The sequence below is a fragment of the Scophthalmus maximus genome, chromosome 17 (genome assembly GCF_022379125.1).
Source record: "Scophthalmus maximus strain ysfricsl-2021 chromosome 17, ASM2237912v1, whole genome shotgun sequence".
NCBI lineage: Eukaryota > Metazoa > Chordata > Actinopteri > Pleuronectiformes > Scophthalmidae > Scophthalmus > Scophthalmus maximus.
In genome coordinates this window covers 5,482,154-5,509,664 of record NC_061531.1, presented here as the reverse complement: position 1 = coordinate 5,509,664, position 27,511 = coordinate 5,482,154, and the positions used below count along the sequence as shown (strand labels likewise).

At 46.6% G+C, this 27,511-nt stretch overlaps 2 protein-coding genes across 11 annotated transcripts in view; one reads left to right on the top strand and one right to left on the bottom strand.

Moving 5' to 3' along the window:
• The first annotated feature begins 295 nt into the window (after positions 1-295).
• Positions 296-5,405, top strand: si:dkeyp-69e1.8 (uncharacterized protein LOC100001340 homolog). Of its 2 annotated transcripts, XM_035614805.2 has the most exons (4): positions 296-566; positions 1,377-1,553; positions 2,371-2,519; positions 3,263-5,405. In XM_035614805.2, exons 1-4 carry the CDS (start codon positions 311-313, stop codon positions 4,124-4,126), a joined length of 1,446 nt encoding a protein of 481 aa, XP_035470698.2. In that variant the 5' UTR covers positions 296-310; the 3' UTR covers positions 4,127-5,405. The 2 variants fall into 2 exon arrangements, with proteins under 2 accessions (XP_035470698.2, XP_035470699.2); XM_035614806.2 differs by lacking the exon at positions 1,377-1,553.
• A 2,615-nt stretch (positions 5,406-8,020) lies between these two features.
• foxd7 (forkhead box D7) overlaps positions 8,021-27,511 on the bottom strand; it is a 45,925-nt gene continuing 26,434 nt past the window's right edge. For 8 of the 9 annotated variants that reach the window (XM_047328060.1, XM_047328062.1, XM_047328061.1 and 5 more), the window contains one exon: positions 25,575-27,292. In XM_047328060.1, coding sequence (XP_047184016.1) covers positions 25,828-26,802 — 975 coding nt within the window. In that variant the 5' untranslated portion in view covers positions 26,803-27,292 and the 3' untranslated portion in view covers positions 25,575-25,827. Of the gene's footprint in view, positions 10,681-25,574; positions 27,293-27,511 lie in introns of those variants that run through there. The other variant, XR_007029873.1, reaches the window with a different exon arrangement.

The following is a 27,511-nucleotide window of genomic DNA, read 5'->3' as shown; positions in this document are numbered from 1 at the left end:
GACCCTTTGGATGGATTGTCAGGAAATTTGTCACAGACATTCACGTTAAGGATGAATTGTAATAACATTCCAGTCAGCCCTAGATGTAACATCAGTTTGATGACAGTAAGCTAATGCTACCTTGATAAAATGCTAAATGGTATTGCATGGATACATTAGAAGGCGTTCTAATGCATCTGTGTAGTAAAGCTGCTCAACATCACTCGGTAGCATTGCTCTTGTGAACGTGGTAGCTTTTAACTCAGCTCCAAAAGTACCTCTAAGCTAACAGATTGCATTTTTATTGTATCATAATTTATTAGGATCTGTAATGCTAGGTTATCAAGGCAAACATTATAGAGGTGACAATGGTGTGGGGATAAAGACCGACCCCGCTCGGGCCCCGGCCCCCGGGTCGAGAGGCCGTGCCTCGGCCCCCACAGATGGAGCTGTGCGCGCGCCTCTGCAGCAGACCGAGGAGTCGGGCGGCAGGAACGAGGAAGTGAGTTCATCCCTGACTCAACACCGCATACGACGCAGCAGGACGGGACAGGAGCAGAAAATGTCAGCAGCTGCTCCACAGTCAGGTACAGTCCGCCGCTATTCTTTAAATGTCGCATTGCCAAAAAAACAACAACAGTGACAACAGGAGAGCAGTCAGAGGGCGCGGCTTCCTGCTGGGTGTTCTGGGTACAGGGTGCGCGCGTGCATGTGTGTGCGTGAGGAGGGAGCAGCTGCGAAGGGCGCTGCCACTTCACTTCTGGCCACAACGAGCTGAACACTGAAACATGTAGCCTGTTACTTTGCACGCAGAGGAGGACTTATTCCACCAATGTTTTTGTTGTCATAAGATTGAAAAAAATCTGGACCAAACAGAATACACTCGGTGTTATACCAGCGGGGGAAATAAGTATAGATACGCCTCAACATTGTTCTCAGTAAATATATATCTGATGGGGCTATTGACATGCGATTGACACCCGGATGTCGGTAAAACCCCGGAAGTAAACCACACGTACGAAGAAATCAAAACATATATGTCCATAAATGGAGTAATGTGTGTAATAAAGTGAAATGACACATGGAAGAAGTGTTGGACATATGAAGAAAAGGAGGTGCAATACGGCATGGAAAGCCAAGAAGAAGACCAGCTGGAATCTGTCAGTAATTAGAAACCCTATCAGTGCCAATTAATATCAGCTGGTTTAGTCCTAATTGATGGCCTATAAAAAGGATTCTCATCCCCAAGGTGTCACACAATGGGCGTCTCACGATGGGCGAAGAGCTCTCTCAAGACCTTCGCAACCTTATCGTTGCAAAAAAACCAAAAAAAAACAAACAAACATACTGATGGCATTGGTTACAGACGTATTTCTAAAAACTCTTGAATGTTCCAGCGAGCGCTGTCGGGGCCATTATCCGGGAGTGGAAAGAACACCCTTTCACCATAAACCGGCCGCGACCAGGTGCCCCTCGCAAGGTTTCCGACCGAGGAGTCAAAAGAATAATCCGAAGAGTTGTCCGAGAGCCAAGGACCACTCGCGGAGAGCTGCAGAAAGACCTGGAGCTAGCAGGTACAGTTGTTTCAAAGAAAAACGATCAGTAATGCACTCAACCGCAAGACTCCAGAAACACTATACCAACAGCGAAGTTTGGAGGTGGGAACATCATGGTGTGGGGCTGTTTTTCAGCATATGGTACTGGCAGACATCGCATAATTGAAGGAAGGAAGGATGGTTGGAGAAATGTACCGAGACATTCTTGATTAGAATCTGCTGCCATCTACCAGGATGCTGAAGATGAAACGAGGGTGGACATTTCAGCAAGACAATGATCCCGAACACACAGCCAAGGAATCTCTCAATTGGTTTCAGAGAAAGAAAATAAAGCTGCTAGAATGGCCCATTCAATCACCCGACTTGAATCCAATTTGAAAATCTATGGAAAGAACTGAAGATCAGAGTTCATAGAAGAGGCCCCCCGGAACATTCAAGATTTGAAGACAATTTGCGTGGAAGAATGGGCAAAAAGTCACACCTGAGCAATGCATGCGACTAGTTTCTCCATACAGGAGGCGTCTTGAAGCTGTCATGACCAACAAAGGCTTTTCTACTAAGTATTAAATACATTTCAGTAAGCCTATTCAATATTTTTTTGTGTCATTCCACTTAATTACACATCATTTTTTTAATGGACATATATGTTTTGATTTCTTTGTATGTGTAGATTACTTGGGTTGTTTCCTACTTTTGGTGGAAATGTCATGTCAATAGCCCCATCAGAAATATATTTACTGAGAAAAATGTTGATGCGTTCAATACTTAACTTCCCCGCTGTATATAAACAAAGACAAAAACATGGCACTGTTGTTTTTTCCTCCCTGCTGTGCAGAGCTGAGGCTGGTGGTGCTGGGCCGGGCTGGAGCAGGAACAAGCTTAGCAGGCGGCACCATCCTGGGCCTGCAAGACTCCGAGCAGGGCACAGAGGCAAGCGTGAGCCAGGAGTGCAGAAAACTCAGAGGGGCTGCTGCAGGCAGACGGGTAATACTACTACTACTACTACTACTAACAAGAAGAATGTGGGAGTGAAATCCACACGGAGTAATCCTGCAGTTCAAGTCAACAGGTGTCTTTGTTTTCAAATCTGATTTGAAGGGGGGGGGGAAACAAGTTTGAGAAGTTTTTACAATATGAGGCCAATGCAAGGGTAATAACAACACTTTTGTACTTTAGGTTCCTCATTTTGAATAACACATGAACACATTTTGGCTTAAGTTTGAATCCCTCTTGAGCAGTGACCCAGCACATTCATTTCTGATGAACAAGTGTATTAGCTATACAGCAACATCTTTACCTAGAGTGCCATTCCTTGAGAAGTAAATGTTTACCTTATATTTTGGATATACGGTAAGATAAGAGGAAATGTATTATCCTATATACAGCATCCGAGTATATATGGTGTAAAATATAGACATTTTAAGTTATCAATACCTGTATTTGTAATGCAAAATCATTCCCATTTGCAATCAACATGGTCAAACTATAATCCTTAAGATGTTTCTTTCTCCAATTAAAAAAGAACAGATACAAAAAAGAAAGAAAAGCAGAAAAGATTTACCCACAAATTTTGACTGTCCTGCTTCCCATTGATTACTGCCCCATATATTATTTCTCATTTAATGTACCCTCCAGCATTGCTGCTTGAGTGCACAGCCAAATTTAAAAAAACAAACAAAGAAAACACTCTTCAACCTTGATTTCATGCTCCTGCCACCTCTCTGTAGGTTGTGGTAGTGTCCAGTCCGGCCTGGTTCGGATCAGGCTGCAGCCCAGAGGAAAGGAGAAAACACATCTCCTCTTTCATCGCCTTATCCAGCCCTGGGCCGCACGCCTTCCTGCTCTGCGTCCCCGTGAACCAGCCAACTGATGGAGAGGCAGAGGCGCTGGCTGCCCTGCTGAAGCTGTTTGGCCCCGCCGCAGTCGGCAGAAACACCATCGTGCTGTTCACCCACACGGAGGAGCTGGAGGAGGATGAGCGGCTGGACGAATACCTTGCCACGTGGCGCAGAGACCTCCAGGAGCTGGTGGAAAGCTGTGGCGGCCGCTACCACACCCTGGAAACCCGCGGCGGAGAAGCGGGGGAGAGGGCTGTTGAGGAGCTGCTGGAGAAGGTGGAGCAGGTAGTGAGGGAGAGCGGGGCCCAGCACTTGAGCTGCCCCCTGTACCAGGAGGCTGAGGAGAGAGTGAGGGAGAGGCAAGTGGAGGTGGTGAGACAGAGACGAGCAGAGGAGCTGAGCAAGCAGGCGTCTCCAACAGACCCACAACCAGAGGAAAATGTCACAGAAGAGGACATGGAGGCAGTCTGGGAAGAAGCAGAGAGGAGCATCGGTGACCTGAATGTGGATATAGATGATATTTTCCCCCCCACCAGTGTGTCTCCTTCCCCCCAGGCCCCCTCTCTCCTCGGGGGCCTGTGGGAGAAGCTGACGGGCTGGTTGATGTGGCTGCCCAGACTGGTGAGAAGGGAGGCCCTGTTCGGAGCCCTGGTCGGCCTGTTTGTTGGAGGGCCGTTTGGCGGCATGGTGGGGGCCACTGTGGGATCAGTGGCCACCGAGGTGGGGAGAAGGAAAACACAGAAAACTAAATAAGAGGTAATCTCGTATCGGTGTATTATGGCGCAAACCTTGAAGTCACTTCACTGTGTTCTGCAGACAAGTGTGTTATTGAGCTACAGGCTTCACAGCTAGCGCGTGCCAGGAGAGTATTAACCACTGAACTCCTGCAGTATATTCTATTTCAGTAAGGTTACCACTCTATATTATCAAATGACTTTATTTATGGTTAATAAACCGTGGTTCATAGATCAAACACAACCCATTAATAAGAACAATAGCAGTATGTTGGGTTGTCACGTTTTAATAATCCATTTGGCTGGTTTATATCTCAAGATAATATAATTTGCTCCATATTTAGTAATAGTAATTACATATTGACGGCTCAACTGACTCAGTTATTGAACAAGTGATGAACATAAATTATTAATTCAAACCTCTTCCACTATTTGATTCCGCTGGAAATGCAGATGTTGTTAAACCTGCAATAACAGATTGGTTCTATCAGGGGAAATAAGCAGAACATTGACGTATCATCAATACATGTTTATGGTGATGTGTATATATAGCAAAAAGCAGCTTTTTTTCCACAGAGCTACATTAGCAGTGGAGTTTCTGGAGACCAAATGAATATTGAATCCAAACTTCACTCTCTGTTAACTAGGTCTCTGTCTTCCCAAGCGAGTCACTAACTTGTTTTGGTGCAGGTAATCATTTTTAAAATATTTATATATGGTTTATATATTTTAAACCTGAAACTACTGCCTCCTGCGGAATAAAACTGTGGACAGTGAACTTATCATGCATAAAAAGGGGGAAAGAAACAAAACATTGAGTTCAAAGAAGAAGATCTGCAGAGCTGAAGTAAAAATACTGAGTCAGCTGATAATGTGTTTGTCAATACGACCAACACCTTTCAAATTACATGTAATCATTTGGTCCATTTTTTTAGGAACACAAAAACATTGATTAATGCATCTTTAACCAAAAAAACAAAAAGGAAAAAAAGTGTCAGTGTTGGAACACATGCAACAGCCAGATAGCTTCTTCATTACCTGGCAACCACGCTATCCTTGCGATTGCCTTATTTGTAATCCATAGAGAAACAATAGGTTACTTATAACGTTTCAGGAGGACCAACGACAGCAGAAGGTTCAAAATCACTTCAGGAAACACTTGAATGGGCAAAACTCAGACTCATCCACTAGGTGGAGACACTGACCTCATTATTGGAGAAGTTGAAATGTTCGAGGTGAACTGAGAGACACTTTATTTCCTGCTTACCAAGCAAATAAAAGCTGCTGTTTTAAGAACATCTTCCTGTTATTTTTCTTGAGCCCCTTTTTTTTAATTGATATGTTCCAAGTTATGGGATATTTTTATCTAGTTCCTACATCAACATACAGTGAAGGCAAACTTTAAGCATAAGTGCATGTATTTTTTGAGATGCATTTTCATAAGAAACGTCATATTGCCTGAGAATGAAGTGATGGTCTGTAGATAGCTGCGGTGGGGCGAAGAAAAAGTTGCATAAACGCAGACTGCCTCCTCTTTACACAATGGCAGGTTATGGCTTTGACATTGATGTAATTGATACTCTGCTAAAACCGTCAGTCATAACCCATCTTTACATCTCTCTCCCTCACCCTGTCTCTCTAAACTGCCGGCGGCGCTGCCTTAGGAACAGCTAGGCGTTTCCGAATGTGGGTGGTCTGGGCAGGGTGGGAGAGAGGGGGAGAGAGAGTGAGCGAGCGAGAGATAGAGTTAACCCAGCTCTCATGTTTCCCAAAAGGAGAGGGAGGGGAGGGAGGGGAAGACATGAGAAAGAGAGAGTGGCGAGAGAGTGAGTGAGAAGCAGTGAAGGCGAGGGAGAGCGAGAGTCAAAGGCAGAGAGCGGGCGTTGGGACCACATCTGTCCTCCAGATGTGGCCTCCACAGTTGTTTGAAAGGGGGGAAAAAGTGTTTTAAAGGTAAAGAAAAATTGGTGCTAAACAGTTTTTTATTGTTCGGGATTACACATACAGTATGTAGAGTACAGTATACAGCACCAGCTTAAGCAGGTTATGCAGCCCCCCCCCCTCTCTTTATGAGATTGCAATGAAACGGCACACCAGACCCCTTGAAGTAAATGTATATGAGAGAGCACCTGTCCAAATATTATTCAGTCTTAGTGGATACACACCATGGATGAGACCAGAGAGAGCCACGATAGAGAGATGGTATTATGAAGTAAAATTAATTACTTTTTTTTTTGGGAGGGGAAATGTATTTCTTGAGGAAGACAAAACTGCATCACAGATCAAAAAGCAGCACAAATCAAGGCCAGAGTGTCGGCGGCTGTGGCCAATATCAGTACAGCGGAAGATGAGACCTCACCGGGTCAGGGAGGGGGGAAAAAAAGAAGAAGAAGAAGGGGGGATGCAGAGTTGATTTGTGCGTGTGTGTATAAGCAAAGCCAAAATCTGAACAAACATGTGAGGGAATCACCAGTGAGCCATCATTAACACACAGGCTGTAACTTCTGCTCCTCTCCCTCAGAGCAAAAATGTTGTTGTAAGGGCCTTGTGGTCCCTTGTCGGATGGGGGGGGCAGTCGGCTGCGAGACGTGGACGCCGCAATATTTTTTTGTTATCATCGCACCCTATGGGCTGGAAAAGACAGCAAACCCAAAGCAAAATATATAAGCTGACACACTTTTTCCTTGACGGCACAAGGCCGGTCTCTCACTGCCAGTTTTCTGTACACGTCACACTTTGTCAATAAGTGCAAGAAATTCTTTAGTGTAAAACATATGACCTTGATATTTTTATTGAATATCAACATTTGAACAATGTCTGTGCAGATTCTCATTCATCCAGGTCACAGTTATCCACGAGGGTGTTGAGTCAGGAGCAACTGGATTTAACTCCGAGTTGCTCCTGCTTCAACACCCCAGTGGATAATTAATCTGAACATAATAATGATGCATTTTAAAATGCAGAAGCAACACTGGATGAACTCTGCATGAATAACCCAAAATGTAGAAAAAGCCCAAAATGTATAAACGGATAACCACAGAGTTTAAAACTGAAATACTGTAAGAATAAAATTAGGATCAAATCAAACATATATTTCTTTAAAAATTAAAGGGCAATTAATGCCTCACAAACATGGTCCTTGTAATTATTTCCTTATTCTTTTGAATTGTAACTTTTCTTTTTTTATATAACTTTTGTCATTGAAAACTTTATTAATTTAAAAAAAATGCTGTAGAAAAGACACCAGAAATATAGTAAGATGGAAATAGAATAATTAATTTTAGATATTTTGTAGGGTCACAAATGAAATTGTAGACGGTGAAAGAATTGGATCCACAAGAGAGACACGGTTAAAAATAAGACACGCACATGCCGTAGATCAGATGTTAAAAACTTCAACCCAGCAATTCCAGTGGACTTTTCTTAACAATGTGACCTCAGGCAGCAAACGTTCTATCTGATCCCAGGGCTGTGCGTGCGTGCGCGCGTGTGTGTGTGTGTCCCAGCAGGACTGAGACGGCGGTGTCCAACAGCCGGCTCTCTCCTCTCTCTGCTCGTGCTCACTGTGAGCCCTCTCATCTTTTTCCCATTAGTGCTGTTTTCATGTTCTTTCCTAGCGTGAGCGTGTGTGGCTGCAATTGTTTATGAAGCAGTGCTTGCCCCATCCAACTGTGTGTCTATGTCTCTGTGTGTGTCTCTGTGTGTGTGTATGTCCCATTGTACTTCTGCAAGAGATTGCCCAGGGGGAATTTTTTTTTATAGTAGACCATTAGTGTTTAATTGTATTATTTATTAATTATTTGATGTGCACAAAATGTAATTTTAAAAGGGTCCAAGTGTGTACACTTTGTAATATTGTTAACAATATATATATATATATATATATATATATATATATATATATTTTTTTTTTTCTTTCGGACAAAGCCCAACAGACCCAAACTCAAGTATACATTTATCAACATCATCATGTTTCAAATGGTTTCATTTGACTTCTGGATCATTCAGTGATATCATTTAAGCCCATAAGTGTATAAAACTTTTCATAAAATTGAACTTCTATGTTTAGGTTGGTTAAATTCATTCTGTTCAGTGACAGTTATAGATTTTTAGCCAATTATTCAGATTTTTTTGATTGATTTGTTTCCACCACTTTTATCCATTATTTTTTAGCTATTTCAATTTTTTTTTACTTATCCTGGCAATTGGTCAAGTGCTGGGAATCACTACAGTATCTCCACATAACACTGAAGATGAACTTAAATATTTACACACACACACACACACACACACACACAGAATGACATTAATAAGAGAAGGTGTGTATTATCTGCCGTGTCACAGATGAAATTCAAATTCAAATACCGAAGCACTGCAGCTGACAGGAAGTAGCTCGCGTCCACAATCTGACCAGAGCCACATCTCCACCACATGGAACAAGGTGTTAGGACAGACGAGGGGAAAAAAGTACAACAGGAAAGAAGCCCCCGGACAACATGAATACAAAATGGCACACAGCTGCTGAGGTTTACGCCCCTGGTGGACACGCACTGTACCAGCAGCTGGACCAGCCAGCATGACAGTCACCTGGGCTCTGTCCTGATATGATGGAGGAAGTCCTCCCATGGACTGGGACTGGAGAGGAGGAGGAGGAGGAGGAGGAGCAGTGAAACCTGGGCGATGTTGTGGGTTCTGGTTCAGGGTTTGCGCGCCTTTCCGTCCTCTGTTTGGTTCGTCGTGTGTTTGTTAGGGGAATTCCAAACATGGTCACCGCATTTGCGTCCAACCTACACATGCGTTCTGTCACTTAAATACCAAATGGCCATTTTGGGCTGAGCCAATAAGCCAGGGACATGTCGGAAATCAGATGACATCAAATGAGCTCAAGTTGTTGTTTTTTTTTAAAGGGAGACATAAACAGGAGGATAATGTCGTGGACTTGAATGTATTTTACAGACGCAAGGATTAGCCTGTACTGTGGGATGAGTGGAGGGGTGCGGATGGACAAGGGTGGCAATTATATTACAGAGGGGGGAAGAGGGCGGCTAATATTAGGCTTACAGTAAGGAGTCCACATTTACAAGAGGATGAGGAGTTCTTGGAGTTGTGGGCGAGATAACATGGCACGAAAGAAGCGGGAGAGCCGGAGTTCTGTAAACGTGTGACAGCTCCGAGGAGTTAGTGGTTCCCACACCACACCTCCTGCAACAGATGGGCTTAAAGGAGTCTTAGAAAAAAAGGGGTGTGTGGGGGTGGGGGGCTTCAGTCAGAGAAGAAGACAACTTACTGCTTGTGGAGCTGTGGTGCTGGTGTTGGATGGCCCCTGAGCTCACCATAATTGATGAATAGTGTGGTCCCCATTAAGTGACATGCGCCGTTGGCTGTAAGTGGGTGCGATGATTGGGGGCCTTTTGAAGCTGGGGCCGAGGGCTGTGTTTGAACCGTCAACAGAGACCCCTCTTCTCTGTAAAGGACACCACCCTGTGGTTTGGTCGCAGCCTCGGCGCAGGCCGAGCTCAGCGCGCGCGCACACAAACACACACACACACGCGCGCACACACGCGCACACATACGTTACTCCTCAGTACTATTATAGGGTTTTGGGGGAGGTGATTGTATTATTCCTGCTGCAACACTGACTTAATTCAAGGCAGATCTGACCCGAGCTCGCTCTCCTCCTCCTCTGCTCCATTGGATCAAGTCCTAATCCTGCCCTCGCCACATGAATGGGAGACACGAAGAGGAGCTGCACTCACTCCTGCCGCATCCATCAAATGTCACTCAGGTCCACATGCTGTCATGCACTTCCCGATGGGTATCGCCGTGTCTCATGAAAGCTGAGGGAGCTTAATGGAGGCCTCGAAGAGACCAGAGCTAGAGACAGACATGCAGGAGGATTGGAGCCGCGTCTTGCCCAGATACAGTATGCGCCCCTCAACCTGGAATTGATCTGCTGTTGCCCTCTGTTGTTTCCACAGATCCAAAAGTCCCACACATCCTGTGCCAGGAAAGCCAGACGAGCTGACCCGTGATACCACTTCAGAGCCTCGGCGCACAGAACAATCTCTAAATTGAAGTGTCTTAAGAGACACTTAACACTAAGCTATGACAAACAAACCCAAAGCACCTCAAAACAACACCGGGAAGCATCCGACTTCCATCAACGCAAGCCCCGGCGCTCAACCCAACACACGTTAAGAGCCCGTCACTGTCCCATCTTTTTGGAGGACGCAAAACCCCAAACACACACTGCGCTCACACACAACCTTGAGCCAACAAGGGACGCAGGCGAGGCTTCCAGGGCTTTTCCGAGGACTGTGCGCGCCAAGCGGCGGCTCGCGGGGCACAGGCGCACTGCGGTGGGCTCGACGTTTAGTGTGTGTCACGGTCCGGCTCCCACGCAGTGGAGACACGGAGGCCCCTGGGGCGGCGGGTGCTACTGAGGCCCCCTGATCCCCGCTGACGCCCCGGGGTAGACATGCCCTTCAATCTCCATCCGAAATGAGAGACAGGCCATCGGTGCTCAGGAATGGGCCTCTGATTTGTTCTGTGGTCCCTTTGAAACCATGCATCCTGCAGAAGAGAGGAGAGAGGAAAACATCAAGTAAACATGACAGGCAGGATGGAGGAGAAATAAGATTAAGATGTGCAGCGGCAGTGGCTTTCCTTTGGCCCAGAGAGGGCAGTGGAATCAATGTGGAAATGATAAAGTCGTGTCAAAAAGTGGGCTGCTTTTTTTCTTCTTCTCAACCCCGGTGCTATCACATCATTTTTTTAAATCTCAAATAATATTATTTGTCAAAGAAAAAAAAAGAAATGTAGTGAGTGTGTTTAAGTGGAGGACTTCAATGTCAAAAAATGAATCCCTCATGTTTCTGGACAGTATTTTGGAGAGGACTTGGTCTCATGTGAACGGCGATCAAAGGACATATCGAATCCCTCTCATAACATGCTCTTACACAAAATATGTTTTAGTTTGTGCATGGTTTGTGCAAAGGCGTGGACCGGAGGGAGCAGGAGTGTGTGAGAGACGAATCGCGGGAGAAACAGACAGATTGTGGTGGCTCTGATGTGCGCGCGGAGCTCGGCCCTCAGAATAGATACTAGGTCGGGGGGGGGGGGTATCACAGGACAAATGTCTCCCTGCAAACCACTACAGTGGAAGATTGTGTGTGACTCTGTGTGCACGTTCGGCGCCGTAATTCGCAAATGGCTTGCACACACACTCATCCATGTGTGCAGACTATTGAGACGTCAATCACTGGGAGTGATGAAGCGGAGAGAAGTTTTTTCTCAACAATCCTCGAGCGGAGCGGACAGCTGACACGCCTTTAAAGGGAAACAAACCAGCCCCTACCACATCTTAAATCGTGTTCTATTCTCTTCCCCCTCAGAAGGAGAAACGTGTGTGATCAGAACTCCGCCACCAATATGCTCCCCACATGTCCAAGGCCAGTCCTTTTGTTTGAGAAGGAATTCAGCTTTTGGGCACACATCTATTTATCTGGTCTTTGCTCTATGTATCCTGCTAAAAAAAGGAATGTGTGAAGGCTGACAGCCTGTCACTTAGCACTGACTTGATGGCTCGCTTTATCAATAACACACACACACACACACACACACACACACGACTGTATTGAGAAAACCCTTTTTTGTGGTATCTCCACAGCTCAGTCAGATGAACTCAAGCACCTCGTCATCAACACCATATTTTTTAACTAGATGTCATAACACTTCATTTATACATATATGGAAATGTTGGATAAGTGGATACTGTAACAGTGTGTTATTGTGTTGGCTATTCCTATCATGTGTCCCCTATCATTAGCTTGTTCTCAATTTGTCCAGTCACATTAGGTTGATATTATAATTTGATCCATTATTTTGAGTTTTTCCATTATTCCTTACTTTAGGTCTTTCAACCAATTATTGATTCCCTTTTAGCTCTTTTATCCATTAGCTAACATCCATTTCAGCCATAGAGCCTTTTTTTGTCATTCTATTTTAGCTATTCATGTTTAATTTCAACTCTTCCTCTATTTTAGCCACCTTTTAAAATTATTTAATCCATTACTTTTTGCCAATTATTTTAGACGATAAACCAGAAGCCCCTAATTTTACACAACTATTATATGCATTAATATTTTTAGCTAACTATTCTAACTATTCAATTACTTTTTGCAAACTTTTTTTTTTTACCATTAACCCATAAATGTACCTCACTATCCAAACTGTAAGACTGCTCACGTGCTAACTAGTTTTCCACTCTGTCACATTATGTAACCTTGTGCTCGGTGTTGGAGCTGACACACATGATATGTGGGCCTTCCTAATTACTATTAATAATGATTGAATGCGAGCTCTATTTGGTTTAGGTTAGTTGCGCTTCCTCGCAGTCTTTCTACGTAGTCCCCATGGCAACTGCGGACATCCCCCGTCCGTGGCACAAGCCCCCCGGGTCTGGATCAGCGGCCCACACACCATCGCCGAGGCTCGCGGCTGAGCAGCGCAAACAGATCGTGCAGATATGGAGCACATCGGGCAACGTCAATGTTTTTCCAATCTAAATTCCGAGATTACTTCATTTTTTTTTTGCCCCGTGCCAGACCCCAGTCACAGCCAACATCTGAATACACCATCACTCACTGAAATATTACAGACATCAGAAACGCACAAGCAGCGGGGGGGGGGGGGGGGGGGGGGGGGGGGGGGGGGGGGTGAAAAATGAATCCATACAGTCACACGGCTCCGTCTAATAATGAACGGATGCGATGACTCAACACGGTCACAGCGTGGTAATTATCCGAGGAGGCTGTCGTATTTATTTAACTAGGAAGCTAAGACTGCTGAAGTCCAACCACGTCCCATGTTAGATCGTGTCAGATTGAAACCATGACACATTAAGCTGATCCCCCCCCCCCCCCCCCCCCCCCCCCCCCCCCCCCTTCCTCTCGCTCTCTGTTGAGGCAGGGTGGTCCTCACTCTGGCTTCGGCCCGGCGTGTGTGTGTGTGTGTGTGTGTGTGTGTGTGAGAGACTGTCACAACAACATGACCCCCAGAAAATTTCGAACACGCACACTAATTCTGCCTTGGACACGTGGATCTTGCGTTTTGACTCTCACGCCACGCGCACGCGCGCGCGCGCCCGCACACACAAGCACACACACACCAAAACCTCTGTCCCATCTGCAGGACAGAAACAACAAGGCTGCCATTGACACTGACCCTATCCCATCTCCCCCCCCCCCGGGCCCTCATCACCCTCCCACGTTGCCCAGGCCGCCGCTGCCACGGGGCCGAGAATGCGGTTCAGGTGCAGGACTCTGCTGTTTCCAATTAGCAGAGTATAAATTTGCATCGCTGCCTGCTTGTCCTCTCTCCAAACATTGCTGTCTCTTCATCCTTGTCGACCCTCCACACTTCACTCTGCCCCTGACCTCTCCCGCCTGTATCACTCCATGCACATAAATCCCCCTCCTTTATGGCTCTTGTCGGCAGACCCCTGCTCTCCCCCTAACTCATGCGCTGTGCTGTTAACGTGCGGTGCATCTGCTGTAAAAGGCTCCGCTTTCAATCAATGCGAGAATAAATCCACAGCCATACGTATTTCTGACTTTGAAAGGAGTGTAACTGTACTGGCTTTACTGTACAGCCTGGTTACTGTAAATGAGATATTCCACCACAGAAGACCAGGACATCGCCTGACGCACGCGCCCCGCATTGCAGCCAGGCGTCCACTGATAAGGTTTAACGCCGAGATTCAATTACTGTGTGAGAGGAAATGTAGCCGTACTGCTCGTTACACAGTGTGTTTGTGAGCTGGTTCTTCCACAGGTCAGTCTGTTAAAGTGAGTGTTATTTTTCCAGGGTGGAGAGATCAGCTGCAGTGTAGCCAAGTAAGACCTGAGGTCACCCTGGCACTGAGAGTTCACATCTGTTCAAATAAACCTCCGCTGTGCCATCAGCAGTGAAAACACACGCACGCACACACACACACGCGCGCACACACACGTCTGCAGTGGTTGCATATAACTATGTATATTAATAAACTTGTACTCCACTACAAGTGGGAAATATTGTACCTTTTACTCAACTATAATTATTTGACAGCTTTAATAATTTGTCACTTTTCAGATTAAGATTCTACATTCAGCACAGCTGGTAACATTGAGACTTATGTCACCATCATATGTGTCTGAACACTACAATTGCAATTGATAGACTGTGAAAACCATTAGTAAGTGAGCAAACACGTTTAAACCGCTGGCCAAAAGTGATAAAGAATGGTTAAGAAATGATTATGGGTAAAAGTAATGAACAAGTGATTGTTTTATAAGTAGCCAAGAGACTGGTTGATGGTTAAAGGCACTAAGAGAGTATGAATTGAACTTAAAGTAATATGTGAAACACATTCTGCGGCTCAATGTGGTAGAAGTACAAACATGGAGTTGACAAAACTAAAGTAACCATTGACAATTTGCCTGTACGCAAATAGATCCATGATATTCATATGACTAATATTTTGATTGTCCAGCTAATTGCCTCCACATGTTCCAACTCCAACCGTAAAATGCCGTTCACACACTTATTACAATATGAGCTTAACACAATACCAAAGAAACTACAAAACGTAGCTCCATACAAAAGCACACGCACCAATAAAAAGCTTGGGGAAATAACAAGCGACCCAGCGTGATGATATTTCATCATTGCCCTTTTGCACATTCCTGACTTTGGCACCTGTCATGTGTGTGGGGTTTTCTTTTTCTTTTTCTTCCTTTTTACAAGCTCGGGCTGCTGTTACAGAGAACACGGCCCGGGGGGGGGGTTTACAGAGCGTGTCCTCCGTGCAGCGTTCACAGGGATCAAATACTCCCAAGGTGTAGTGTGTGTATAAAACTGGGTCTTCCTCTCCGCCTGCCAGAGCCCTGGACGCAGCCTTTTTTTTCTTTCTTTTCTTTTTTTTCTTGCAGAGCCCAGGACCTCGGCGTGCCCTCTGAGTTCTCTCTTTATGAGCTCTAGCTCACCCGTCGACTTCTAGAGAAAAAACAAGCCCGGGGCAGGCTTTTATAGGACTCCTGGGGAAAAGACACAAAGGAGGAGGCAGAAATCCAAAAAATAAAGGAGCAAAGTTGTTTTGTGTTTTTTTTGCCGTCCGTTTGGGGCTTCTGCTCCCCGAAAGCGGCGGAGGGGAAGACTGCAGCACCCTGACCCCCCCAGCTGCCTGGAAGACGTCAGACAAATGCTCGAGGAAAGAGGTGAGGCAGAGGAAGATGGGGAGGAACAGAGAGAGCGGGCCCTCCTCCACAGGAGTCCTGACATCTTCCACCTCTTCTCCTGACCTCGCCTCATCCCTCCTTTTTCCACTCTTCTCCCTCTCCCTCGAAAAAACGTTCTCTCCTCCACTCCTCTCTGTCCAGATGTTTGGCCCGGCAGCAGCAGCAGCAGCAGCAGCGGCAGCAGCGGCAGCGGCGGCAGGCGCATGCGCAGTGAGAGGGAAGACCTGGGGGCTACGCGGTGGGGATCTTCGGCGTGGACTGGAATGCTGACCCTCTATCCATCTCCATCAGGGGAGACGCATTTGTTTGACTTGAGATGTGATTGTGTTTTCCCTTCCCCACACCTGCAGCTTCCTCTGAACCATCTCCCCCCCCCGGTCCGGCTCTCTGGACCCTCGCTGATCAATTGCTCTAACTTGGAAAAAACAGCTGCTACTGCTTTCCCCTGTGTTTCATATGTTCTGCCCCCGGATCCTCGGGGCCGACCTGCGCGGAGGAAGGGGCTGCCGTTGCATCTCGGCAAACAGACTTTTTCTTTTGGGGGGGTTGTTTTCATCCGATGAAGTCGTGACACGAGGCAGACGCGGCTCGGCCCATTGACAGCTCCCGTCTCTCGCCGCTGTTTATTGTCTCTTCTGCTTTGATTGAGGGGGGGGGTCATGTGGGATCTGCATAGAATAATACCCCCCCGGCCGGCGCGGAGCAGGCCTTGTGACTTTCAACAAACTGTGGTTTGGTACAGATCTAACGTTCCCCTCGATTTTGAATTCATCATGCAGCCCCCCCCCCCCCCCCTCTCATTAGTCAATGGCACTCAGCGGGTTGTAGCATCTAATTCTGTGGGGCCGCCCCAAACTTCTCACCCTCCATTTGTCGCCGCGGTGGGCTGAGCCTCTCAAGCTTTTCCAGACATCTGACAGCGGCCACATTTATTTATTGACTTCATTTCGCCCGCGGGGCCTTTACAGCTCCCCCGAGTGACACACAGTTAATGTAGAACTGTTCATTGCTCGTGAGTGTGCTTTTTCACTCCTCCTCCTCCTCCTCCTCCTTTTAAAAGGAAAAAAAAAAACTGTTCTTAAGTGTTTAAACACTCGGGTAATGACGTGCTGTTGTGGAAGCGAAAAACCATGTGGGATAGAAAAAGGAAAACATCCATGTGGTCTGTTCCCCCCGAGGAGAGAGTGAACCGCCGAGGCCGGGATGGGAGTGTGAAAGGCTCTGTTAATCAAAATGAGAGAGCACCTCTCAGCCCCCCCCCCCCAAACTGTCTGGGGCCTGAAGTAACCATCCATTACTTCCTGTTTGCTCCTTCCAGCGTCATGTAGACAGCAGGTCAGAATAACTGGAGCCATCATGACGCACCGCCGCCCGCTGCGTTCCAAGGCGACTGGACCCATTTTAAACTGGATACGACCGCAATTATCACCCAGCTCCGACACAATGGCATGACCAAACTTTACAAACAGTGTGGTCAAGTTAAAGTGCTCCCACCCGTTGGCGTGACTGACGCATGGACATATCCATCATACGGCCTACAATGGTTATTTACTACCCCCGCCCCCCATCCGGATGATCACTGGTATAAAAAGCACAACAACGTGTGAGTAGATTTGAGTCGTTTTAGCAGCCTGGTTACAGACGGCAATGAGCGATGATCTGTTCAGCAGTGCTGATGTTTTTTTTAATTTAAAAAGAGCAAGTGGAACGTTGTCAGCGACGAGTCCTCCTATAGCTTTTATCCCGATATGTTTCTGATAAAGGAATAGTTTCACATTTTTTTGGGAAAACCCTTATTAGTAATACTAAACCACCAGCAGCACGTATTGTATAAGTCATTCAACCGTGAAGATATTACCCAAAAGTGCATAAACCTTCATCAAATAGGCGAAAACAGCTTCAAGTGCTCGTTTGAGTCAGTTCCATAACTCACCGAGTGGCCCAAATGAACACGTGTGTTTCCCAAAATGTCAGACTTCACTTCCCCTGATCAGTAACCATGTCTACTACTGCAACATCTACTGGGATATCACACAGTTTTAACTACCGAACAATAAAGTGACGTGCCTTGTGAAGAGCCTCTTGGAGAGATGCACGACTGTACCTTGCTTCACCAAACCGTGCCCCTCTGCGTGTGGGTAGCCCCCGAGTCGGTTCACTTGTTTATATGAAGGGGAAACGACCGTGGGCCAAGCACAGAGCCTTGGGGCACACTAGTCAGTTCCAACTGGGCCCTTCCCACCCGGGGAGTCTTCCCTGACAGACAACTGCTAAACCAGCTGACCGCCTGTCATGTAACGGGCTGTAGGAATATATATATATTTTTTTTTATAATTACGCATGGCATTTTTGCAACAGTCGGTTTGAGAGGGTTTTTTTACCCTCTGAGAATTTGAGACGGCAACACGACGACAGAGGAAACCCGAGCTTCAAGACAGTCTGATTAGATTAGAAACTTGGACGATAGAAGAGGAGACATCATCGCGATAAATTCATTAAAAACCAGCCACAATTATTCGTGGCCAGGCCATTACCCAACAGTTATTACTGCATCTCTGCCTTTTGAGGCTTATCATGTTTTGCTGTTTTTTCTTCTTCCTTTTCAACTGATTACAGTCGCCCCCCCCCCCCCCCCCCTCTCTCTATCTCTCCCTACTGTTGCTCCTACTGCCTCTCACAGAGCGCCTTCGACTCAGCAGCTTTTTCAAATTTGGGGCTTGCGACACTCAGCCAAAAGCCGCAAATTACCCCCCTCTAGCAGCAGCGAATTAGGAACAATTTTGTGTTAGCTATAAAAAAAAAAAAAGAAAAAAGAAGAAAAAAAAAGAGAGAGAGAGAGAGAGCGAGAGAAGTGAGGGGAAAATATAGCTTCCACCAGGGACCACCAACGGAGGCACCATGGGATGAACGGCTCGTCGGCCGACAGTTTGGGTGGCGGGGCGGTGCGAGACAGCAGCCTCGGTGTTCTGCAGAGCAATCAATCCCATCATATCGCATTCTGCACCGCGCGGCACAACATCCATTACCGAACACAAAGGCCCGAATTAGTGGATTTATGTTGCTGTTGCAGGATGTTTGCGGGCCCACGAATTGGCTCTGCAGTTGCCCCGAGCACACAGAGGACCTGCAGGCAATGACGATGACAAAAATAAAACACAAACCAACAACAACAAAAAAAGGCAGAAAGAAAAGGAGCGGGCCACTGACAGCCCCGCAGCAGCCGGGCCCCCCCCTCGGCCCCGGGGGCCCCCTCGGCCCGGGGGCCCCTCGGCCCGGCGACACCGAACGGGACGTTTCTTCCCCATGAGGTGACAATGCTCTGTCTGGGATCTTCATTCTCTCCCTTTTTCGAAGAGGGTGGGATTTTTCTTTTTTTGTCGAGTTCTCCCCACTGTGCGGTTGGTCCTTAACTCCGAGCATTAATGTAAAAAGGGGTCTTTTTCTTGTTTCTTACAGAGCGTGAGGTTTGGCATGCCCACTTATGCTGCTTCCACTGAGCCAATCCATGTTTTTCCCATTCTGGCACCCTTCCTCCGCTCCCTTTTAAAGTCCATTTCCAAGTTGTAATGTGCCACTGCAGACGTTATTGAGGGGAGAAAACCCAAATGTAATGGGGGAGAGAGGTAGAGGGAGAGAGAGGGAGAGAGAGAGACGCTGAGAGTGAGTGGAGCAGGAGTCGAGAGAGAGAGAGAGAGAGAGAGAGAGAGAGAGGCAGTGAGGGAGGTTTCCAACTATTAGCTGGCTGCTTTTCAAACATCCCCTGCGCTTCATGGCGATGCCTGGTGTGGAAGGCAGACCACTTTGTCTTCCTCGGAGATCAGTGGGAGCGGGCCGGCCCACTGCCAGGTTGGGGTGACTGACTCTCATTAGGCCGCGCTCCGACCACCGGGCCCCGGACTGTACGAGGGGCCCGCGTGACCCCTCGTTGACACGTCCCGGCCCAGATGTTGATTATACTTCCTGCTCCCCGTATGATTAGATGACAGAGGGTTCGACGTCTTTGTTTGCGTGGCTAATGGCTCTCATTTGGTGCAATAAGTGGTCCAGGGGGCTGCTGCGGGTGACGTCACACTCCCCGCTGCCTTTCATCCCGGCCCCCGTCCAGGGCGAGCAGCCCCCCCCCCCGGCGCTCGGAGGCCCTGTACCTGCTGCGGACACCGCACACGCTGACGCCCAGGCCGACACGTGGTGATGCGCAACAACCCGGGGTTGGCGGGGGGGGGGGGGGGAAAGGCCGCAGCAGTGCCAAGAGCACCATGGGCAGGACGGGGGCATGAGGTCGCCAGCTGGGGACCAGTAGAGGCACCAGGAAGGTTGAAAATGGAGTGGAACAAGGGGGGGGGGGGGGGGTGTCAAGACCAAGTGCTACCCAGTTAGATACAGATTTGCTGCTTCGCAAGCTTTTTACAGAACCAGATGTGGTGCAGAGGAGGATCTGTCTGCTGTGAGACCTTAAATGCAACTGCGGATTTTCTTAAGATGCCCTAATGGAGCAGTGCATTTCCTCCAGACTGTAGCTGCATGGTATTCATTTACCACAATCCGGGGGGGGCAAGAATGGAATATGCAAGAGTTTTAACGTCGTTTGGTTTATTTTTTTTTGTTGAGAAATGATCAAGACACAATGTTTTAGCAAGTATATAAACAGTACTTTTAAGAAGTCGCAGACAATGTTCTGGTTCAGCGTGATCGGATCACGTACTTTTGCTTTGCACCGTTTGCCTCTCGGTGGCTGGTGTTTGTTTTGTCTTTCTTTTCTACCTTCTCGCGTCTCCATCCCTGCCTCTTTTCATCTTGATTTTATTGTCCCCTCCACCCCCAGCTGCAGATCTCCCTACTTTCTCCCAGCCCACTCTGAGCGCGTGGCTGGAGTGTGAGATCATTTTCCTTCTGGGTGGCTTTCCTGCTATATGTCACTGTCATCTGTTGGCACTGGGGCTCGAGGGGGGGTCCCTTTTCCAAAAACACACCGCACTCCGCCTCGCCACCCTGAGCATATAATAAATCCTTGGGCACGAGACCGGAGAGGGGTGCACCAACGGAGCAGTGTGTTTTACTGGGCTTGGCAGGGCAACACATAGACCGGTGAGAGAGGGAAAGCAGGGGGGGGGGGGGGGGGGGGGGGGGGGGGGGGGGGGCTGCACAAGAAGGGTGGAAGATTTATAATTGAATAACTCCCTGAAGCAGGGCAGCAGGGATTGGCCCTGCCAGGAAAAGCAAACGCCAAGGAGCGAGCGAGGCCTGTGGAAGTCAGCCATTAAAGTGAGAGGAGCGCGAACCTCAGCTGTGATCTGCCTCAGCAGAAAGGTGTGAGATTTACTGATGATAACTGAAAAACCACAACAACTACGTCCCAAACTCCGACTCCATAGCAGCACACTCTTGAAACACTAGAGAAAAAAACAAACACAAATCAGCCTCTGGAAAACAGCTGTTCAGTAAAAAATGAACCAGTAGCATTGTTGTTTTTTTGACCTGGTATTAGTGTTATTTCTTGTATTACTTCCCCCCTCCCCCTACTGAAACATGATTATTTTGACCCAGTGTGGAACATAACTTTTTACCTTAAAACTGTCACAATTTTTTGGTCTGTTGTACAAATCTATGTGACTTTCACTACTGCAAAGGACACACTGGTCACATCTAAGCCTGAAAGCAGACAGGACCGTTCCAACTCACACCATACTTTGGTTTGAGGTAAATAATGGCAATGATAGAACACAGAAGTGCTATATTGATACAGATTGGGTTTTGAATTTTTGGACTAGTAGTTTTTTGGTGCAGAGAAACACACAGACAGACAGACAGACAGACAGACAGACAGACAGACAGACAGACAGACAGACAGACAGACAGACAGACAGACAGACACACAGACACACAGACACACACACACACACACACACACACACACACACACACACACACACACACACACACACACACACACACACACACACACACACACACACACACACACACACACACACACAAAATGCTGGCTTAAAAATTGACCCTGGGACGGACAAAGCCACATGACACAAAGGAACGTTTTGATCCAGTAAACACTGGATCAACCCATTGTCTCGGGTTTTCTACCCCAGTGGTAGTGGGACAACAAACAACAAATGTAGCTTTGGTGCTCAATTTTGACCCAGTGACTTTTACTACACACACACACACACACACACACAAACACACACACACACACGCTTAAAAGTGGGTTAAAAACATCCCCAGTGCCAGTGGCTAGACAAGAAGACACTGGGTCAGAACCCATTGTAACATTATTCCAGTATTGATTTATGGACCCAAACTGATCAACCTTCTAACATGTGCAAAAGGCTTGCCCCTAAAAAAGAAGACAAAAAAGGAAAAACAACCCCATCAGGTCATTAGACATGAAGACTATTTGGGCTGAATTCATTCCAAATTATGCATTTCAAGTTCTCTGGAAAAACATCGGCCACGTTGTTTTTCTCTGTCCCGACTGAACTCGCGGGGGCTCTCCCAGAATGCACCGCGCTCCCCGGGCCTTGTGGAGGCGGTGAGGCAGGGGCGCTCCGCCGATGAGTTTATCTTGCCTGTTTGCCTTGGCGTTTGCGAGTGGAGAATGAGAGCCTGGCTGCGCGGCACTGTCAGGCATGAGCGGCGTTCTGACTGAGTCGGCTCACTTTTTCCCAGAGAAACGACGACGTGAGTTATGATAACTCCGAACTGATAATCCACGTCGAGCGGAGCAGCGGCCCAACGCCACATGCACCACTGACAGGTTGTCACATAAACGTACATTCATGACTTCCACTTGGGCGATGAATCACCTTAATACGACACCGAGTGAAGTTCTCCGGTGACAGATTCAATTTGAAACACAATGCCCTTGTTTCAGATTCTGAGTGACTTTGCAGATTACATTAAATTTTTACAGTTTTGAGACGTCTCAAAAATGGGAAGAAAAAAAAACGGGGGCTATAAAGGGAGGAGAAAAGAAGCTGTGTTAAAAAACAGGGAAAATCTTCCAGCTGATCATTAAAAAGAGGCTTTCCCTTTTAATACAAGTGAAGATTTAATAATCCATGTCACACTCAATGACGCACAAAGGAAATAGGAAAGTAGAAAGACTTTGAGCAGCGCACTGGCAACTCATAGCTCCTTCAGGATGGAAAACTGATGTGCAGTCAGAGCCACACACACACACACACACACACACACACACACACACACACACGCACACACACACACACACACACACACACACACACACACACACACACACACACACACACACACACACACACACACACACACACACACACACACACACACACACACACACACACACACACACACACACACACACGCAGCCCTGGACTGACTTGCTTATTTTATCAGGTGCACCGGCTTCCAACCCACCCCCTCACAAAAAAACGACCCTGACTTCTCCCCCTCCCCGGCTGCCAATCAGTTGCTGCAATTGCTTCACTTCTCGTCTCTTCGCTGCCCACTGTCAGGGCCAGCTCATTACAATGAAAAAAGATTTATTTCGTCACACACCTGATCATGAGGTCCAACCACATTACACCGCACCACAGGGTCCAACGTCAAGGAGTCGTGTGTGTATTGGTGTGTATGTGTGTGAGATTGTACAGAAGTGGCATCATGACTTACTGCCTGATGGATGGATGACATGCTGCATCTTCATGTTCAGCTCTGACTGAATGAACCTCGAGCAAAGATGCTGTGGGCCGAAGGAAAATTGATACATGTTCGACTGTGTATTTGGCCTTTCAATCAGATACGTTCTAATAGCAGAATCGCTGCGGTGTGTATGATATGGATCTCACATTTTGGATCAGTTCAACCGCAGCTTGTGCCACACTGTTTAATATTAGCAGTACAAATATAAGTCATTGGGCTAAAGTTAAGAAAGAAAAAAAGAGCGAGAGAAAACCTCAAAACAGATTGGATTAAATCTAACCCTCAGAAAATTGGGCAAGTTTGTAAAAAATGTCCCTGAATGGAGGAAAAAGAAGAAGAGGCTCAATGAGAGAGAGAGAGGTGCAGAGAGAGAGAGAGAGAGAGAGAGAGAGAGAGAGAGAGAGAGAGAATGTGTGCTCTTCTTTCTCTCAGGAGTGGGCAACTTATCAGCTCACCATCAGGTAACAATCTTTTTATTTGTTTCAGTCCCTCACCGGGTGCCAAGGGCTTCTAAAGGACTGAGCGTGTGGTGGGATCCATCAGCCCCGTCCAAGAGCTTCAGCGTGGTAATCCATCTAAACCAGACTCAGAATAGAATTAAATAAATACTTCCATGCTCTGAAACCTAGAATTATTTTACTACTGTCATTCTCACTGTGAATGCGGCGCTGCCTGCTCTTAACTGGACAAGAAAGGAAAAATAAATCAGATAATGTGAATTTAGCAGCTCGGGGGGGTTTGAGGGGGTGTGGGCTGTGTGTGGGCTGTGTGTGTGCTTATGTGCGCTTATATCCAAAATGATTAACGTATGTGTTTTTGGTTTGGGTTATAGATCATGGCGAGGATTTATTCATGCTGAGTTTGATTCGGCCACGACACCGGTATTTTACCTTAATGCACCAGACCCCAGGGTGTAGGCAAAAGAAAAATGACAAAATAATCTATTAGAAGTCAGATTGTAAAATGTTGCTTACACCAATTTCTCAACAGGAAAAAAATATCTCTTCACGCAATATCTCACAATCTTTATGATTGTGAAATGGAGCTTTTGGATTATTAATTCATATTTATGTATTATTTGAAAAAGAGTTAACTGATATTCTAACTGTTGCCTCAATCCAACACATGAAACAAACACTCTTCAGGATATCATATGACCTATTACGTAATGGCATCTCTTTCAATATCAAAAATATAAATTTATAATTTATTGTTCAATCTGGACATATTTAACGTGCTCAAATAAAACAACAGAAACATAATTAGAAAAGCAGTGAATCAACATATTTTGGACTAAATAATATAACACAATAATCCTCAATAACAATGATGATGATAGTAAATTGATAATAATAAACGAGCAGACATCGACTTTATGATTTAACTTATTACTTGAAAATGTGTCATAGATTTTCTCGCTGGAACAGGAAGACAAAGCGTGTGTGTGTGTGTGTGTGTGTGTGTGTGTGTGTGTGTGTGTGTGTGCGTTGTGTTTTTTTTTTGCATTTTATGGGGCCAAAGCATTTATATTTCCAGTACCATATAACCATGAACAACACCCACACACACACACACACACACACACACACACACACACACACACACACACACACACACTTGACATGCCTGTGCGCTTCGGAGTTCACGAGACCTTTGGTAGACCCCCCCCCCCCTCCCAAAGTTTGACAGGTGCAGATGCTATGATTTTTGATCATGCAACTATTAATATAACTGTGTCATTAGAAGTGCATGTGTACATTAATAGAGGAGTTAATCCTCGAGCTTCCAAACTTTGACCTTGACGCACCAGGACGTCCTGGTCCATGGAGCAGAAGATTGATTTTCCCTCACTAAAAAATAAACAACATGAAATGTTGAGTTTTATAAGCCACTGGTTTGCAGTTTTCTTTTATTCTTTACAATATACTAAATAACTAACAAAATATACCAGTGATTTATAACTATATAAATAAATAACTATCTCTGCCTTATTTTCTTACAACAACTATGCATTTTTAATGTGACTAAAATTTGTTTCGATTTTATGATTATTTCAGGCATACCTCAATCACACGTTTACAGTGATGCTGTTTACTATAGGTCCAATAGACCTGCAGCTTATTTTAATGACAAATGTTTTATTATCCATTGTATTGATTAATTTTCTTTAGTTGTCAACAAAATACTTTAAAAAAAAATTTCTTAAGAAAATATTTTTGTTTTATTGTCATCATTACGAGTTGGGGCCTGATGTTCAATCAGCTCAGACATATAGCCAAACGCCAGAACTTTAAATTCAAACCAAGTGAACACGAGACACATTAAAACAAAGAACTTTAAACCTAAATTATGTTTTTAGTTTAGTCTTTTCAGTCATCAATGAGCGAAATAAAACGCTTCGCATTGGCGCATGAATCTGTACAAAAAACACAACTGAACACAAGGTTTAAATATTCACTTTTATTTCTTTCCAAAAAAAAAGAACACGTTGGAAACTCGTCATTTAAATATTTAAACAAAAGATGATAGTTCAAAATCAAATAAAAAAGGCGCCTGGTAAAATAAAAAATAAAATAGGATTGCCCAAAAAGGGGAAAAGGAAAGGGAGAGTTTGTTACATATCTACATTCTTTCAAACAGAATCCATCCAATTTTCCGTCGCAGGAGAACAATTGGGAGCTTCTGCTTGAATCGTCTCTGTTACCTGAGAAAACACGAGTTCACAGTCCGCTCTCGAAGGCGATCACGCATTGTGAGCGGCGTTCATGTGTTTGGCCAGGTCCGCGGCGCCACGCTGAGTCTGTAGTTTCTGATACTCCTGGTGTAAACTGAGGAAGTGCGGAGCCGCCGCCGGGTGGAAGAGCGCGGGGGAGGCGTAGGCGGCGCCGGAGGTCAGAGGAGAGGGGTAGGCTGCGCACTGTGCCGGGGAGAAGGCTTCCATGCCGGGCTGCGACTGGAGGAACGCTTTGGCCGTGAGGGCGCTGCGGGAGAAGAAGCTGGACAGAGCCGGCAGGATGCTGCTGACAGGTGGGATGCTGGCGGGGCCGCACGGCGACGGCGCGTGGTGATGGAGGTAGGGGTAGATCTCCAGGCTGGGCAGCTGCAGGGCCGCCGCGCCGAGCCCGTAGGCGCCGTGCGGAAAGCCGTGCAGTCCGCTGGGCTCCAGGTGCTGCTCCTTGAGCGGGTCGAAGCGAAAATGCTGCCGCTTGAAGCGCTTCCTGCGCCGCAGAAAGCTCCCGTTCTCGAACATGTCCGAGGAGTTGGGGTCCAGGGTCCAGTAGTTGCCCTTGCCGGGGTTCCCGGGCTCCCTGGGCATCTTCACAAAGCAGTCGTTGAGTGACAGATTGTGTCTGATAGAGTTCTGCCAAGCGGGGAATTTCTCCCGGTAATACACGAAGCGTTGACTGATGAAGTCACAGATCTCGCTGAGGGTGAGCCGTTTCTTTGGACTCTGCAGTATGGCCATCGTTATCAGAGCGATGTACGAGTACGGAGGCTTCACCGACGCGGGACCTTTGGTTTTAGCGGCGGCACCACACTCCGGAGCAGGGCTGTAAGAGTCCCGGTCTTTACTCTGGCTACTGGGAGTCTCCGTGCCGCGGTCCCGCTCGCTCTGCGACTCATCCGAAGGTAAAGGCTGCTCCTCTCCGTTATCTCTGTGTCCTTCCCCTACTACGTCGATAACAAAATCCTCCATGATTTCCAAACCCAATGTCATAGTAGACGTCCGCGGTGTAAAGCCAACGCCACCTGCCAACAGGTGGGAAAGTGACAGCCCTTTTCTTAGAAGCGAAGGACAGACTTTTACGCACGACGGATCTCCATTCACAAAAAAAATAAAAGCGAAGGTGAAAATCCGAGCGCACTCCTCCTCCTGCTTCTCAGGGAACAGACTCTCCTAACCGCAACACATCGGCTCTGATATCCTTTTATTTTGGTGCCTTAAAGCGCAAAAGAGCGGTCGGCGAGTGGCTGTGCGTAAAGCGTAAAAGTGCGTGCGTCTTCCGAGGTGTCCAGCATCATCTGTGATCTCCGCTACTTTCCTGCGGGTCGGGTGGATGTGATGTCACGGTGAGGCACGAGGAGAGGGATCCCGACCAATGGAATCGACGCAAATGGTCCCGAGAAGGCCTATACCAGCCTCCAAGCGCACTCTCATCATCAGCGCATCGGTGCCAAGGAGGACGCGGGCGCTGGAGATGTGTCTTCTATAAAAACATCCGTATGAACAGGAAAACAAAGCAAGGCTTTTTTCTTCTCTTTTTTGGGGGGAGTGGAACAAACATTTTCCTCGTTAGTTTGAGCGATCTGAATAAGATTAAGGGTCTAAATAATAATTTGGAACAATATGATCCACAACTTTTATGGCAGCTGCCCTGAGCGATCATTTATTATTATTTATAATTTTCTAATTATTATCCCCCCCC